Raw genomic sequence first — 17,973 nt, forward strand, 5'->3', positions numbered from 1 at the left:
CAAGGCCCCAATAGAGGTCAGTTCAAAAGGAACAACGGTTGGAATGACGGACGTCAAGGTTCCTTTTATCCTTCCCGTGGAGGCAGAGGCCAGGGCAGAGGACGTGGTGGCAACCAGTTCAACGCCAAAGGATTCAACGGTGAGTTTTTCCATAATTTCTCCAGTACGTCTGGGGGGAAGGATTGCTCTGTTTCTTCAGGCCTGGTTACATCTCACGTCAGACCCTTGGATTCTGGAAACGGTCCAAGGTTTTCACATAGAGTTTTACGGCTCCCCCGTTCAACTTTCACGTCCTCGACCTTTGGTTTTTTCTCTTGCAGACCAGGAACTGATAGACGTAGAAGTTCGTGCTATGCTGCAAAAAGGCGCTATCTCTCTTTCTTCTCTTCATCCAAACGGTTTTCTCAGCAACATCTTTCTGGTCGAGAAAAAAGACAAAGGGTTCAGGCCAGTCATCAATCTTCGTTCGTTCAACGAATGGCTGATCTACAGGCACTTCAAGATGGAGGGCATCCATCTTTTGAGGGATCTCCTTCTACAGAACGATTGGTTGGTACGTTTGGATCTGAAGGATGCTTATCTTTCAGTACCGATTTACCCTCCTCATCGGCGCCTCCTACAGTTCCTTTGGAGAGATCAGATATACGAGTTTCTTACTCTCCCCTTTGGTCTTTCCTCAGCACCTCTGTGCTTTACCAAACTCCTACGTCCCGTGCTGGAACATCTTCGTACCTTGGGGTTTCGTCTGATAATTTACTTGGACGACATTCTTTTGATGAATCAATCCAAGGATCTTCTCCTCCGTCATCTTCAAGTGACCATAACTACTCTTCAATCTCTGGGGTTCATTATCAATGCCCAGAAATCGGAGTTAATTCCTCAACAGGAAATGACTTTTCTGGGTTTTCTGATAAGGACTACGGATGCGACTTTACATCTCCCTTCTCAAAAGATCTCCAAGATCAAGAAGGAGATTCATAAGGTCCTCCGCCAGGACAGGATTTCTCTCCGTCTCCTAGCCAGGATAGTAGGATTACTGTCCTCGTCGATCCAGGCCATTTTTCCAGGCCCGCTTCACTACAGAGCTCTCCAAAGACTCAAAGCGTTTCATCTCCGCAAGGGCCTCACTTACTCGGAGCTCATTTCTTTGTCCACGGAGGCCAGATCAGAGCTCCTTTGGTGGTTGGATCACATGGATGCGTGGAACGGGAAGGCGATCTTCGGATCCCGCCCGGATCTTGTGATCGAGTTGGATGCCAGCCGCCAGGGATGGGGAGCACGGTGCGGCTCCCTTTCGGTGGGAGGCAGATGGATGGAAGAGGAACTTCATCTCCACATCAATTGCTTGGAGCTTCCTGCGGGTTCGTTCGCCATTCGCTCGTTCACAACGAACAAAGTCTCTTGTTGTGTCCTCCTTGGGATGGACAACACGACGGCGGTCAGGTATATCAATCGCCTGGGCGGCACCCACTCCAAAGTTCTAGCGGACCTAGCGAAGGACTTCTGGAACTATTGTCTTCTTCGCCAGATTTCGGTCATAGCAGAGTATCTTCCCGGCGAAATGAACTCTGTGGCGGATTGGCAATCCAGAAATTTTCGGGATGCGAGCGATTGGAAGCTGGATCCTGCTGTCTTTCAGATGATCTCAGAGTTTTGGGGCCTTCCTCAAGTGGACTTGTTTGCGTCCAGGTGGAACGCCCAACTTCCCCGGTTCTACAGCTGGAAACCGGATCCGGGTGCGGAAGCAGTAGATGCCTTCCTACAAGACTGGGCTCGGTTTCCAGCTTACGCTTTTCCCCCGTTCCTTTTCATTCAAAGGGTGGGAGCTCCGGTCCGCAGACAACAGGCCTCTCTAATTCTGATCACTCCTATATGGAAAGCTCAATGCTGGTTCCCATCTCTTCTGGAATTGTCTTGGGACAAACCTATTCGGCTCCCCTTATCCGAACTCATTCTGACGGATCCATTGGGTCTTCCACACCCTCTGGTTCTCTAAGGCCATCTACGTCTCATGGCCTGGAGGATTTCAGGAGACGTTGGTCTAATGACTCACTTTCGAAAGACGCTGAGCTTCTCATTCAGCGAGCCTGGGCCCCTGGTACCACCAAACGATACCGATCTGCCTGGAACAGATGGGTTCGTTGGTGTGTGGCAAAACACTTGGATCCCGTGGGCTCCCCTGTAACAGAAGTAATTAACTTCCTTACTACGCTTTTTCAGGACAAACTGGCTTATTGTACCATCAATTCTTTCAGGTCAGCAATTTCTGCGGGTCATGCCCTTGTGGATGGTTCTCCTGTGGGAGAGCACCCTTGGGTTTGCAAACTCCTCAAGGGTATTTGCCTGTCGCGTCCCCCTGAGCCGCGTTATTCTGGTCTTTGGGATGTAAATGTGGTTTTACGTTTCTTACTTTCCTGGCAAGATAACGAATATCTTTCACGCAAGGAGCTTTCGGCTAAATTGGCTATTCTCCTCTGTCTCATCTCTTGTTCGCGCTCTTGAATTTTCTGCCAGAGTTTTTACCCCTGAAGGTGTTACTTTTACTGTCTCTGGACGTACCAAGTGTAATACCAGGTCAGTATCTTATCCAGCCTTTCCAGATTCACCTAAGCTTTGTGTTGTTCGTTGCCTCAAAACTTATGAGGATATAACTTTGGAATTCCGACCCCCGGGCGAAAGACAATTACTGATTGCAATTAAGAAGCCTTTCAAAGCGGTTTCTTCTCCCACCATTGCCAGATGGGTCCGGTGGATTATGTCTGAGGCAGGTATTAATGTTTCAAACTTTGGCGCTCACTCCACCAGAGGCGCTATGGCTTCCAAGGCTGTCCAGGTGGGGGCAGATTGGAAGATATTATGAATGCAGCGGATTGGTCTTCAGATTCAACTTTTAAAAAGTTTTATTTTAAGCCAATCCATGAGGCGACATCTTTGGTGGTGAGTAAGCTTTAAACAAGCAAAATCCTCGCCTCCGCTTCCTGACATAGAATGAGAAATTTCCTAGTTCACACAAAGGAAAGTTTCAATTCTATTAAGGACGCGGAGGCGAGGATTTTCCCACCCTGGCTTATCCGGCCTTCCCTCCCAAACCTATGCATTACAAGCTTTTGTTCTTCATTCAAGGGAGGTATATCTTCTTTTTTCATATATGTTGATGTGTATATTTGAATGATATGTTTCACTGCATTTTTCCTACTTTTATTGCATTTATCTGCTCTTGTCCATTTAAATGTTTTATATGCTTCAGCATTGTTCTGGACGAGATATTACTATTTCTATCGTCCCTAGGATCCGATCAGAAAACAGACTAAAGGGTAGAGGACTTCTTTCTGCCGGCAGCAACGAAAGAGGAAGGACTATCGACGTGGGATTCCTTTATGCCGGTGTTATGGACTCTTATTGGTTGATATATCACCATGACTACCGCTGCCATGTTGGTTTGGGTAGTTCATGGTTTATATATTTTTCTTTTATCTTCTAACTTGCTGTCTAATAAAACGAAGAAAGGACTAGCAAAATCCTCGCCTCCGCGTCCTTAATAGAATTGAAACTTTCCTTTGTGTGAACTAGGAAATTTCTCATTTTTTGACACTTTAAGTGATTTGAGTGTTTCACTCGACGTCTGACTGCTTCTTCTTCCTTTTGCTGGGGTTTTTGGCCCGTTTTGGCCATTCTCCTGTCGAATATGCCTGCCTTGTTCGACAAGTGCCCTGAGTTTTCCAGGAAGAAGGCTAAATCGGACGCTGACAGAGTGTGTATCCTCTGTCTACCATCCTCTCATGTTCCTGAAGACTGTGAGATTTGCAGATCCTTCTCCAAGAGGACCCCGAGGGACAGAGAGAAAATCCGTCTCCAATGCCTGGGGGTAAGGAGACATCAGGACCATGGTGGGTCTGGGCATGGAGGGACTTCGTCCTCTGCCCGTGCTTCGGCCTCTGGGGGGCTCCTCAGTCAAGATAAGGCCAGGAAAAGGCACATATCTCCATCGACGTCGATAGCCTCGACGTCGGCGTCGAGAGGGATGACCACCATCTGTTCCCCGTCGTCCCAGGGCTCTGGGGCGAAACGGTGTCGCCGTTCGACGTCGAGGGGACTGACGTCGAGGCCTCGAGAGAGGCCCGAGAGGCATCGACGCTCGCCGTCGAGGCGACACCGCCGTTCGACGTCGAGAAGACGAGAGTCGACGTCGAGGAGAAGAGAGTTGACGTCGAGGAGACGTAAGTCGACGTCGAGGGATAGATTGACGTCGAGACGGTCGACGTCGAAGAAGAGGTCGTCGTCACAGAGGAAAAGAACGACGTCTAGGGGGCGGTCGAGAGCCAGGACTGTGTCCTCTGCCTCAGTGGTCAGCCTGTCCTCTGCATCCGCGAGACCACGGTCGTGGCTGCGCCGGCGCTTGGGTGCAAAGAGGTCAGCTTCAAGGACTTCATCGTCGAGGCCTGCGCTGAAGAAAAAGAGGAGAGTGGTTAGGTCTCCGTACTCTGCATATTCGCAGACCTACTCGCCTTCTAGGCCCAGGACGCGACACCTCCTCCATTGCCTGAGACTCCTCCTCCTCCTCCTCCTCCTCCTCCTACTCCTTCTCCTACTCCTTCTCCTCCTCCTCCTCCTACTCCTCCAGTTCCCCCTCATCAACCTCCTCCTCCTCCACCGCGGCCTGCTCCGCGGTCTGTATCTCTGCCGCGCGTCCCGTCACCACCCATGAGGCCTCCACAACCTATGGTTCTGGTTCTGCCTCCGCAGCTTCCGCCTCCTGTACGGCCAGTGGAACGCCCGAGGCCCAGGAGATCGAGGTCACGGTCCAGACAGAGACACCGGTCAAGGAGTGACCATCGGTCTTCGTCACCATCACCGGAGGAACAGGTCAAGGTCCCGGTATACGGATTCCTCCAGTGCCAGGGAATTCTCGGCCACCCTATCGGATTCCCCCCGTTCGAGGGTGTCACCCGTCGATGACATCGTGTCTTTTCAAGAGGTGTTATTGAGAGGGGCAGCGAAGCTGGAGGTTGCGGTATCGGTTCCCACACCTTCGACATCTGTAATTTTCGAGACCCTACACAAGCAGTTGTCTCGACCCTTATTGCCCTTGGTGCCAGGGCTGGAGGAACCGGCGATGGAGCTCTTCTTGACTCCAGCGTCAACGAAATCCGCACCTTCCCGGCTGCAGAAGAAGTACAGGGACCCAGACTCCGATCCGAAGTTCCTTCGATTCAGAACCAGTGCCGGATTCGGTGATCGTCACTGCGGCCGGGAAGCAGCACGCTTCTGCCCCGTCCTCTACGGTGCCTCCGGATAAGGAGAGCTGTCAGATGGACTCAGCGGGACGAAGAGTCTGCGGTACGGCTGCTACGTCCTTGAAAGCCGCTAGTGCCACGTCTCTTTTGGGTCGGTATGACCGGTCTTTGTGGGAATCCCTGCTGCTGTTTCTGGAGCACCTTCCTAGGGACAAGAGGGAAGACTTCCAGGAAATCATCAATGAGGGCATGATGGTATCCAATCAGGTTATCAGCTCGGCTGCAGATTCCTCTCTCTTGGCGGCTCATGGTTTCTGCCATGGGATTAATCTGAGACGCCATGCCTGGTTGCGCCTGACATCGCTGAAACCAGAGGCGCAGAAGAGTCGCCAACTTGCCGTTCTATGGGTTGACGCTCTTTGGTAAACATGCGGATGAGGAGATGGCCCGTATGAAGGCGGAGGCAGAAACCCTGACGGCTGTCGGGTTAGAGAAGCCGAAAGAGCAGAAGAAGACCTTCCGTCCCTTCCAGAGACGTTTTGGTGCACAGGGAAGAGGGCAAGGTCGTCAAGCTGGCCAGCAGCACCAACAGCAGCAGCAGTACCAGCGGCGGCCTTTATAGAAGCGGCAGAGGGGCAGAGGCGGCCAACAGTCCTCCTCGACGCCTAAAGGGCCGCCTGGGTCTAGGCCCTGAGGTGCTACTGCCCCCTCGTCCGTTACCCACTCCGGTGGGGGAAGCATACAACATTACTGGGCAGAGTGGAGAAAAATAACTCAGGGCAAGTGGGTGCTGAATATTGTTTGCAATGGATACAGTCTTCGTTTCGTCAGTTCGCCTTCAGCGATTCCACCGGTTTGCTCACAGTTCCAACTGCGCGAGCTCCAAGTGGAGGCTGATACCCTGTTAAGGAAAAGGGCGATAGAAGACGTCCCCCTGCCTCAAAGGGGAAAGTGTCTTTACTCAAGGTTCTTTCTGGTACGCAAGAAGGACAAGAACGAGTTCAGGCCCATTCTGGATTTGCGAAAAGCAAACAAATGGATTTGCAGGGAGAAGTTTTGCATGCTGTCTTTGCACCAGATTTATCCTCAGCTGCAAAGGGGAGACTGGCTTTGTGCAATAGATCTGCACGATGCGTACTTCCATGTACCCATTGCACGGAAACACCGGAAGTTCCTGCGCTTTCTAGTCGGCACCAATCACTATCAGTACACCGTACTACCGTTTGGACTGAAGTCTGCACCCAGGACGTTTTCAAAATGCATGGCAGTGGTGGCAGCGCACCGGAGAAAGAACAAGGTGTTGGTCTACCCGTACCTGGACGACTGGTTGATCAAAGCCTCCACCTTCCAGGAAGCGCAACTGCACTTCAACAGGACGGCCGCTCTGTTGAACCAGCTGGGGTTGCACATAAAAATGTCCAAGTCTGTTCCGACGCCTGTCCAGTGCCTACAGTTCTTGGGAGCCTCCATCGATACACTTTCAGCAAGCATGTCTCCTTCGGAGGAGAGACGCTTATCGATCCTTCGGAAGGCTCAGGCTCTCATAGCTGTTCCATCTACGACAGTGAGGACAGTGTCTTCTCTACTGGGGTCAATGGCCTCTTGCATCTTCCTCACGCCACACGCACGCCCACACTTGAGGCCGTTGCAGGAATGTCTGGAGGATCAGTGGGACCAGAAGCGGCGGAGCTGGGACGACAGGATCAAGCTGTCCCTCCATGCTCAACAGTGTCTGAGATGGTGGTGCTCCGCAGAGAATCTCCTCAAGGGGGTTCCATTCCACAAGGACATTCCCATTCAGACTGTCGTCACGGATGCTTCTCTCCACGGCTGGGGAGCGCATTCAGACCATCTACAGATTCAGGAAACGTGGTCCCCGGCGGAATCCACGTATCACATCAATTTCCTGGAACTCAGAGCTGTTCACTTGGCACTGAAGGCCTTTCATGCGTCTTTCCAGACCAACTCCTTGCTTGTGCAGACGGACAATACGACCACAATGTATTACCTCAACAAGCAGGGGGCCTTGAGATCGCGCACACTGTTACAGGAAGCGCAGGCGATCTGGCACTGGCTAGTAGCCAGAGGACGGGCGAAAACGGCACCCATCTGCCAGGTGTGCAGAATGCGCAGGTGGACGCACTCAGCAGACTGGTGCAAGAAAACCACGAGTGGGTTCCAAATGACGAAGTGCTAGGAGACATCTTCGACAGGTGGGGCACTCCGGACGTAGATCCTTTTGCCACCGCCGAAAACAGCAAATGCGGAGACTTCGCCTCCAGGTCTTATCAACCGGGGACCGTGGGGAATGCGCTATGGATCAGCTGGTCGAACAGCTTTCTGTACGCTTTTCCACCCATTCCCCTGATTCCGGCGGTGCTCATCAAGCTGTCTCAATCCAGAGCACGGATGATCCTCATTGCTTCGGAGTGGCCCAGAACAGTGCTGGTTCACGGACCTGCTTCACCGGTCTCTCCTACCCCACATACGGCTGCCGTGTCGGCCAGACCTTCTCACAAAGTTCGTGGGGCACATGGTGCACCCTAACATCTCATCGTTGAGTTTGGCGACATGGCTCCTGAGATAATGCAATATAGACACTTGAATCTCCCTGAAGATTGCATGACTATACTTAAGGAAGCTAAGAGACCCTCCACTAGGACTTCCTATGCCTACAAGTGGAAGAGGTTCTGCATCTGGTGCACTTCCAAGCATTATGATCCGCTACCTGCAAGGAAGATGTCATCCTTCCATACCTTTTGCATTTGGCTCAGTCTGGCCTTAATTTTCAGTCTATTAAGGTTCACCTTGCAGCATTGACTGCGTATAGGAAATGCCCTTCACAGACATCCTTCTTTCAGATCCCTGTGATTAAAGATTTTTTGGAAGGATTGAAGAAAGTGTTTCCTCCTGTCCGGCGTCCTTCGCCGTCATGGGAGCTGAATGTGGTGTTGTACAGGTTGATGAAGGAGTCTTTTGAACCCATCCATATGGGCTTCTCTGCAGCACTGGAAGGCGGCCTTCCTTGTCACCATTAGATCGGCCCACAGGGCCGATGTAATGGTGACAATGGTGAAATTCAGGCTTTGTGTTGCCAAGAACCTTATACTGTATGTCATGCTGCTAAGGTTGTGATGCGTACTCACCCTAAGTTCCTTCCTAAGGTGATTTCTGATTTCCATGTCAATCAGACCATAACTTTACCTACGTTTTTCCAGAATCCTTCTACTCCAGCGGAAAGGTCTCTCCATTCCCTGGATGCCAGAAGGGTGTTGAAGTTCTACTTGGATGGGACCAAGGACATTCGTAGGTCAGATCAATTGTTTGTCAATTATGGGTCGATCAGGACTGGTCTTGCCTCCTCAAAACAGTCCATCTCTAGTTGGATTGTGTCCTGTATCCAGCTATGTTACCAGAAGGCTAACAAGACCTTAGGGGGTAAGCCTAAGGCTCATTCTACCAGAGGAACGTAATGTTCCCATTGCCGAGATCTGCAGGGCTGCCACTTGGAAGTCGTCCATACCTTTGCTAAGCATTACTGTCTGGACTCTGATGCCAGAGCAGATGCTCAGGTTGGGCAGGCTTCATTGAGAAATTTGTTTGCACAATAGAGGTGTTGTTTATTTCCACCGACGGGTTAGTTGTTTTGGAGGGGCTTACCATTCTATTCACTAGATTATAACTATACACAGAGATCCCCTACTACAGAAGGAGTAGTTTCTTACCTGTAACTCCAGTTCTGTAGCAGGGGTATCTCTGTTATAGTCATAAGCGCCCGCCCTCCTCCCCGGTGGAGAAAATGGTACTGTACTGTATGCTACAGGCCTTGCTTTATACACCTTCAAAAAGAACTGAAAGTAAAAGGACTATAGCTGTGCATCCTGGGATACCGAGGGTCTCTGGAGAGTTCCTTAAAGGCACGGTATCCCTTTTCAAGACACATAATGGCAGCCTATGGGGGCTTGTCTGTCCAACCCTTCCTCTCTATCATTTCAAGGATTTTGGTGAAGGGGAGTTTTCCCTGTGAGGAAAACTTGGTAAAATAGTGTTAAACCGGTCATGGTGGGCTATCCTTTTCACTGTTTAGATGAAGGGGTGGCCTTTGTAGCCTTGTATATGTTAGGCTGCATTATTTGTCTTAATTCTCTCAAGTGTCTATGCAGGACTGCAATGAAGACAGCTTAAGAGATTATTTTTGATTGCTCCGGGGTCCACGCACATGGCGGGACTATTCTCTAGATTATGACTATAACAGAGATACCCCTAATACAGAACTGGAGGTAAGAAACTACTCCTTCTTTGTATGAGATTCTGACTATAGCCAAAATACAAGAACATTTAAAGGCATGGGTTGAAGTTATTTGTAAGGATGTAGTGAATGCAAGAATGAAGCAGCTTCAGTTAAGGTGGTGGCAGAGAAAGACAATGAAAATAAATCTGTTCAAGTTAAAAGTGACATAGGAGGCAAAACAGGTCACACATTTTTAGGCAACTGCTATTGGTATGGTGAGATAAGCCACATGGCTAAAAGTAAGATGTGCCCAGGATGGAAGACTACTTGTGTGAATTGCGGAAGGAAAGGTCATGTGACTAAATGTAAATCCACTATCAGAAAAGTGAGGTATGTGAATTGTGAAGCTGAATTTGTAGAAGAAGTGGTTGTGTCGCAAAACAAGGTTGACGGTTTGGAAGGGCCTTTTGAAGTGGTACAAGTCAATGTTGTTTGACTCAAGAGCCAAAATCACGTTGATGCCACTCACGTTTAATGAAAATAGGCTGAAAAACAGAATGAAGCTCTCAAAGCCAGACATTAAACCCGTGGGTATGCTGGGGAACCAATAAAGGTAGCTGGGTATTTTTGGGGGTCTATAGAATTCAAAGATCATATACTACCAGGGAAGATATATGTTTCTGTGAAAGGTGACTCCTAAATAAGTTGGATTAATAAATGTGATATCTGTGTGTATATGGACCCTAATGCAAATACTTCTGTTTGTGTAAAAGACATTCCAGTAGTTGGCAGTGTTTTTGGATGGATGTGATTACCTGCTGAATGAGTTTTCTAATGTTTTCAGAGAAGAGCTGGGGTGTCTGAAGAGCTATGTATATAAAATTAAGCTTTGATCCAATTTACTTCCAAAAGTGGCTAAAGTTAGGAGTATGCGTTTGGCAGTCAAGGATAGAATGAAAGAGGAGTTTGACAGATTGATTGCGGACGGGATAAATAAGGAATTAGAAGCTTCTGAATGGCTTGAACCTGTGGTTATAGCATGCAAGACCAATAGTGATGTTAGGGTATATGTTAATTTGAGCTAACTTAACAAGGCTGAGATTGTTGACCACTTTCCCCTCCCCAGCATCAGTAAAACTCTGTTTGTTGAATGGGGCTAAAGAGTTTTCTTTTTCAGACCTTTTTTCGGCATATCATCAAATTATGCTGACTGACCCTTCACAAGATTTTACCTCATTTGCCACTCCCTATGGTACTTTTACGTTTTTGCATTTGACCTGTGGACTCATCAGCGGCTTCGGTCTTTCGAGGGCAAGGTAAGGTATTGAGGGGTGTGGCAGGGATGAAGGTTTATCAAGATGATATTTTCTTATTACGATCAAACATAGTGGAGCACAGTGGAAGGTTGTGTGAGGTGCTTAGAAGATTATAGTAGGCATGGATGACATTAAAATGGAAAACGTGTAAGTTTAATGTACCTGAGATAGAGTATTTGGGGCATCTAATCATTGGATCAGGGACTCGGCCAAAGAAAGGATTGGTGGACACAATTAAATATTTGTCCTTGCCTAAGTGCAAGGAAAAACTTGTGAAGTTCTTGGTTATGGCAGAATTCTATAACAAGATTGTGCCAAAATTTGCTGAAAGAACGGTTCTTCTCAGGTCTCTGTAAAGAAGGGCAAAGAACATATGTTTGAAGTGATGATTGCGAGAGGGAGTATAAGAACATGACATCTGGTTTAGAGAAGGCCTCAGAATTAGGACGTTTTGATACCAGGTATGACATCATCACAATGACGTATGCCAGCTCCAAGAAGTTGGGAACTATTTTGATGCAGAAGTTGGAGGGTGTGTTTAGAAATGCAGGTAAGACTGGTGATAACAAAATCTGGAAACTTAATAGGGTTGCCAAATACAGCTCTGTTCAAGGAAGAGAAGTAGTTTTTTCAAGCAAGGAGTTGTCTGAGGAGCTCAAGAGTGGACCCCCAACAAGTAAGGAAGAGACCAGCTCGGTTATGTGACTGTGTTTAATTGTACTTGGTTATGTGACTATGTTTAATTTTGTTCTAGTTATGAATTTATATCCTTATTAGTGCTTTTTACTTTGATTTTTTTCTTTGGTTTAGTTTGGAGGGGGTGAATTGTAATTATTTTCTTTTTTCTTTTGGGTAAAAGAGGGAGGTGATGTGGTATCTCAGGGTACAGAAACTTTAGTATGCAGGGTTCTGTAACAAAATGATGAAACGCAAACTGGTGTCCAAGGCATCACCGCTCGAGATGGAGCCCTGTCTGGTGGGATGTTTAATGTAGGATCAGTCCTCACGGTGCCCCTTGTTCCTACCCATCCACAGGTAGGATCTGGAGGTAATGAGTCTATCTGATGAAGTTGTGTCTGGTGTAATGTTAAATGTAGGATCAGTCCTTGGGGTGCCATGTGCTCTTATCCATCCACAGGCAGGGTCAGCAGGTAATGAATCTGTCTGATGGAGCTCTATCTGATGGGATACTGAAAGTAGGATCAGTCCTTATTGTGCACGTTGCTCTTACCCATCATGACAAATGCAAAAACAACTGTTGATGGACAGAATGCAGAACAATGTGATCTGGGCCTAAATCCATTGTTTTTTTGCTCACCATGCCATTCAAGTTTGAACCCAGCTATATGCAAATCAGTCTTGACCCTGTGCCTCATGGGCACAGTCCAGCCTGAACTGCCAAGCCAGGTCCTTCCTGGACTGGAAACAAGCATCCTAGGACCGGTTTCGGAGTTTCAACCCTCTTCAGCCAGATAGCTTGATTCCAGTGGCATGGAGAGCACAGTACTCACGTCTGAGCATACCCGTCCCACTCAGGGTGACAAATGCAAAAATAACTGTTGATCGACAGAATGCAGAACAATGTCATACATGTTTGTTTTGCTGCTTACCCATCCTGAGGCAGGATTTGGAGTCTCTCTGATGGAGCCGTACCTGGTGTGATGTTGAATGTAGGATCAATCTTAAGGGTGTCTTTTGCTATTACCCATCCACTGGGAGGGTCTAGAGGTAATGAGTTTATCTGATGGAGCTGTACATGGTGTGATGATGAATCTGGGGTCAGTCTGTAGGGTGTCCTATGCTCTTACCCATTCTCAGGCACGATCTTGAGGTAATCTGATTCCACTGTGCGCGTCACAAAGCGGATGCAGGTAACTTTTGCAAACTCACTCATTGCATTTTTGATGTCATCCACATCTCTGGCACCTGACGGAAAGAAGAGGAAAGGGGCAGTATGAGATAAGGTGAATCAACATGGAAAGGTATCTATGAAAGACAATCTTGAGCGCTGGTGTCAACATGAACTCACTGTAAGTGGGACTAAGGGTGTAAGGCACAGGGACGGTCCCATCACTGGATTTAGGCCAGAAGCAGCTGTTACGGCATATCCTGGCACTGCGGCCTGGTTGGACGGCAATGTCTCCCTCGTAGACCAGCTGTGAGCTGCCTACAATAGTGAAAGAGAGTGATAGTAGTCAGTGTCTGTCATTACACTAGAAGGAACAAGAGCACACAGAAGAGAAGGAAGCTGATTTTAGGCCTAAAGTGTGATTTCAAGAAACACACAATAAAATGCTAGAATCACTTGTGGATGAGGAACATTTCAGGTAAATCATCAACCTATGACATAAGCACCTAACAAATAAATGATCCCAGAGACTAAAAAGGCTTGAGCACACATGCATCCTTAAAACCCTCAGGGGGGATTTGCTGCTCTCTATAAATCCTTGATTGATCAACAGTGAGTGATTGCAGCTTTTCATGTTTTCTGGGAATGGTTTCCTGTGTCTTACATTCCTATAGTGTTACCATCATGTCATATCAAGAGTTAATTATGGCACTACAAAAAGCATTTTACTACAAAAACATGGAGCATAATAAGTTAGAACATATTAAGACAAAAAAATCTGGTTAACTAATGCAATGGCGAAAAGCCTTCTAAGTGCCTTAAGTCGTCTTTGAGGAAAACACCAGCAGTGACATCATACGTGTTGTCAGAGGCAGCCATTCCACACTGTCACCACCCTAGATTTTGTGTAATTCTTCGTCCACACATTTGTATTAAGTCTTTAAATTTAAAATAGGATTTTACATGCCATTATCTGTCTTACATACAAGTATGAACTACTGTATAGAATTCTTTGAATGTTTACTTAGGGAACCAGATCAACGAGCAGGATCGATTGACACACTTTGTAGCACAAAATGGTTAGTTTGATTTTCATTGATATGATTGTATTACCACAATCCTTCAAAATATATACTAGTGTGGGCCAATCATAAGCTTGATTAGTAATAGTAGTCCTGTGGAGATGACATGATACAGATCTGTATGTGTAACCAGATGTTTCTATTCTATGAATATGAAATGTGTTTGGGGAGGACTTTATGTCCCGGAATGCATTTCTTTTTAAGTGTGTTACTGTATTCCCAGATATACCACATTTGTAAAATATGAGCCTATGATTATGTAATGAGACCAGGTGTAAATGGCTGCTTCAATCTACACTACAGGCTGCAGTGGCAGGCCTGAGACATGTTTAAAGGGTACTTTAGTGGGTACCATGAGGAGTGCTGCTTCCCTGTTGCGGGATATAAGAACTCACTGGGACTCTATGTGCAGGTAAGGCTGGTTTTATTGGTTTCAATAACCGCCGCCGGCGGGTCACACTACGATAGCAGGGTAAAGGTGGTTCAGAGTCTCTTTTTGTTGGAGATGTCCTCTCCTTCCAATACTCCGGCCCGGCTCTTCTCCTTTCCCGGGTGTCTCTGGGTGATGTAGTCTCCCTTGACTCCGTCCTTACCGCCGGTGTCAACCAAAATAAAAGGAAAAGGTAGACTTGCTTCAGTCAGGTGCTCTCTTTATACAGTGGGCCGGGGGAAAGGAGTGAGGTTCCACACACGAGCACTGTGTCTTAACTCAAACAGTGGTGAGAAACGTTGTGCCGATGGTGTGGGAAATAGGGAAGTGCAGGGAATTGTCGAGTGAGATTCAGGGTGGTTTAAAACCCTTTTTACCCACCCAGCCTACGAAACGGGAACGTACCTGGGTGAACCACGCTTCCCTTGAAGCGTGGCTGTGCGATGCGCCTTGTCGGTGGCCTCCTGGCTCCTCAGGTTGTTGACTCGCCTCCGCTTTCGGGTCTCCACCTCTCGACTCTCTCCTAACGCCGTCCTCTCCTCCTCCGCCTCCAGTCGGTTCTTCGAATCCTCCGTCTCCACTCCTCACGCCTTCACTTCCTCCTCCGGGTGATGAACACACTTGCGTAAGGTCGATCCCCGTATTTACTTCCGTGGCTGCATCATAGCTGGGGGAGTGTCGCGGCTCAAACTCCGCCCAATTAACGAAACAGTGTTCCTCGTCGCTTCCCAGTTCGGGTAAAGGGATGTTGGACGTTTTTCTCCAGTTCTCCGCCTGCTGCATGAATAAAGGAGACAAGTTGCCATGTCATGGGGATGCACCGGGATATAAGGGCTCGTCCTGCATCACTCTGTCACATTCCCCATAGTAGATTTTAATGTACACGCCCTGGGTACACGGAGCACCAGATACCAGGGACTTACAAGTAAATTGAATGTGACAATTAGCTGTAAGCCAAAGTTACCATGTTTTACGGAGAAAGCAGAAGCACTTTACCACTGGTCAGAAGGGAAAAAGTGCACAGAGTCCTAAAAGCCAACAAAGAGTTCAGAAAAGGATGGTAGAGAAAGGCAAAAATCTGGAGTGACCCTACAGAAAGGGCCACGTCCAGGACCTTGGTTGTCTTTGGTGATGATTGTGAAGACACCTTGGCTCAGGATCACTGTTGACTATTTTGTAATAGAGTGTAGCGCCAAGAAGCCTGAAGTTTTCTCTTACTTTGGTTCTGTTTGGTGATGATCTCGAAGACGTCTGGGACAGGGTCACAGCTGACTTTTATTTAACAGAGTCTATTGCCCAGACACCCTCAGGTTTGCTCTTTTCTTGGTTCTATCTTGATCTCAAAGGCGCTTGGGATCAATGTCACAGCTGACTGTCTTGTAACAAAGTCTAGAGCCCAGGAGCCTAAGGTTTTCTCTTACCTTTGTTCTCTTTGGAGATGATCTCGAAGATGCCTGGTGGCTCCTCTGAATCCCAGGTATCTGAAAGAGAAGGCACATTTCCAGCTTCACATCAGCTGCTCGTACACAGGAATAGGTGGATTGAGAAATCAATTACAAAAGATGAAGTATTCACTGGCACCAAATGTGCATCTGAGTCTTCTTTATACAAACTGTGTATTTCTGCCAACTCTCAAATATGTTGATAGATATTGTGTGGGAGGGGGTGAAATGCGCACAGCCTTGTACGTGCTAGGATATATGTGTCAAACAAGGAAAAATTTGCAGGCTCATCTGTCTTATGTCTTATGGAAGCTCTTAACAACTTCACGGTGGGCGTATGCGTCAGACAGCCGGGGGTTATCCCATTTGCGCACGAGTGGAAGTTGCACGCAAGGCGGGGGAATTCCAGCCGCGCCCAAAGGTTAATACCTGACTTTCTAAATCCGTTGCCAAATGCCGGTTGTAAATACACAATGGAGAGGTTCGATCAATAATCCGCTCCATTTCTGTCACCCAGCCAATGGCGCTTGGGGTTTTGCTTCTCTATGGACGTTTCTCTCATTCTCACTTTCCTTTCTTGGCGACTTCTATTTGCTTATGGAGTCAGTGGTGTAAATGCTCCCCCTTTTAGCTTCACACCTTGTGACTCATAGCAGCATTATATTCATGCACTAGACACAAAGGCACATCATACTCTCTATCCCTTTATAAATCCACAAAAAGCTAATTAAACGGATTTAGTAGATAGTACATGTTGCAGCTGCCAACCATGCCTGGAATATAGCGCTTTGTTACGTACAGGAGCAATGCTCAAGTTGAAACATATCCCGACCGTAAATATACTTACAGTTTTTCTCCAGTCCAAAGACATTCTGCAAAAGAGAAAAGTTGCAATTTAATCACCTAATATAAGTATGAGGATTTTAGAACTTTAGCTAACCCTAAAGCCATGTTTTAAAAGATGACCTAAAATATAAGTTGTGCTTTGTCATAATATCAAAACAACACATCTCGATCTGCAACGGTGTGGGCTGCAGGACATCCCCTTGCACAGTATCATCAAGGTAAGAGTATTTACGGTTCTGATGTCCCCTTGTTGACTGTTCTTGTTGATACTGTGCAGCTGATATCTTGCTGTCAATATTGCTGTGGATCAATATTTAAGCACCCATACTGTGGTAACACACCGTGGCTCCTGGCATGGTGTGGCCCCTTGTTTCACACACTCAGGTTTGCACAGATCATGTGAGAGGAGTTGGCCTAACGGCTAGGGCGCTCGACCTCGGACCTGGGGATCTGGGTTCGAGTCTCGGTAACTGCGCCCAAAACAACCTCCTGTGATTCTGGGCAAATCACTTAATCTCCCCGTGCCTAAAATGAAAGTAACTGGAAACGTAAAATGTAACGCAACTGGAAAAATATGTAAAGCGCTCCGATACCTGGTTCGGTTCGGGTCTAGTTCGCGCTATATAAAACTCTGCAACAAAAAAAAAAAAAAATGTCACGGGTGAAGTCTGTGGTTCATGCACCTATTTGGAATCTGACAACTGCTGAAGGAACGTTTTGGAAAAAGTGTCACAAGCACAAATGGCCTTCAGCAGCACAGAGGGCTCCGAAGATGTACAAAGTTCTCTATAATGTAACAGAAGACTCTATGGATTGGTCCTGGAGGTACCGCAACTAGAACCACACTAATCCTGATGTGGGTGCAAACTCCTTGTTGTGCCTAAATAATAATTCCAACTCGCGTGCTTATCCCATCCCGCAGGATTTTTGGAAAGGTAGTTTTATTGACAGTAAAAAGTGGCAGAAATCATGCAGGCATACTCCACAAAATCTATTTGAAAGTCCAAACATATTTACACCTTCTGACACATGATTTAGGCATCTCCCACAATCTGAGATCTCTACCTACGAGAAGATCATAAAAAACTGAAAGATAGATTCAGAAACTCTGAATCCACCTAAGTTATTCAAAGATCCACAGTCTTAGATACCAACAAACACTTCCAAGCATTAAAAGACTAAGGGAAATTCCTGCGAGCTTGGGTCGATGACCAAGAAGGGAGATCGCGATGAAATTATGTTCGCATAGTGGGCTTGCCAGAGAAATCAGAGGGTGAAAGCATGGAACTTTACTTGGAAGAATGGTTTGTTCACACCCAAACAATCCACCTTCTTCTTTGTGGAAAGAGCTCACAGGGTACACGGGGGCCCTCCTCGTCCAGGCACTTTACCCTGCCCGGTGGTACCCCGCCTATTTAACTACTGTGACAGTGACCACATACTCCAAGCTACAAGGGCTTGAGGTCCGTGGCTAGTAAACAGCACACCAGTACACATTTATCCGGACTATTCATTAGAAGGTGCAGTGTCATAGGTCCTCCTT

General features: G+C 47.4%; 1 protein-coding gene across 2 annotated transcripts in view; it reads right to left on the reverse strand.

Annotated features, from left to right (window-relative positions):
• The window catches only part of LOC144826062 (embryonic protein UVS.2-like), a 152,870-nt gene that overhangs the window by 62,093 nt on the left and 72,804 nt on the right, over positions 1-17,973 (reverse strand). For both annotated transcript variants that reach the window (XM_078684369.1, XM_078684370.1), the window contains 4 exons: positions 16,432-16,456; positions 15,564-15,623; positions 12,811-12,948; positions 12,590-12,707 (listed from right to left, as the gene is read on the reverse strand). In XM_078684369.1, the coding sequence (XP_078540495.1) occupies positions 12,590-12,707; positions 12,811-12,948; positions 15,564-15,623; positions 16,432-16,456 (341 nt within the window). The remainder of the gene's footprint in view (positions 1-12,589; positions 12,708-12,810; positions 12,949-15,563; positions 15,624-16,431; positions 16,457-17,973) is intronic.

This window comes from Lissotriton helveticus, chromosome 3_2 (genome assembly GCF_964261635.1).
Source record: "Lissotriton helveticus chromosome 3_2, aLisHel1.1, whole genome shotgun sequence".
Lineage (NCBI taxonomy): Eukaryota > Metazoa > Chordata > Amphibia > Caudata > Salamandridae > Lissotriton > Lissotriton helveticus.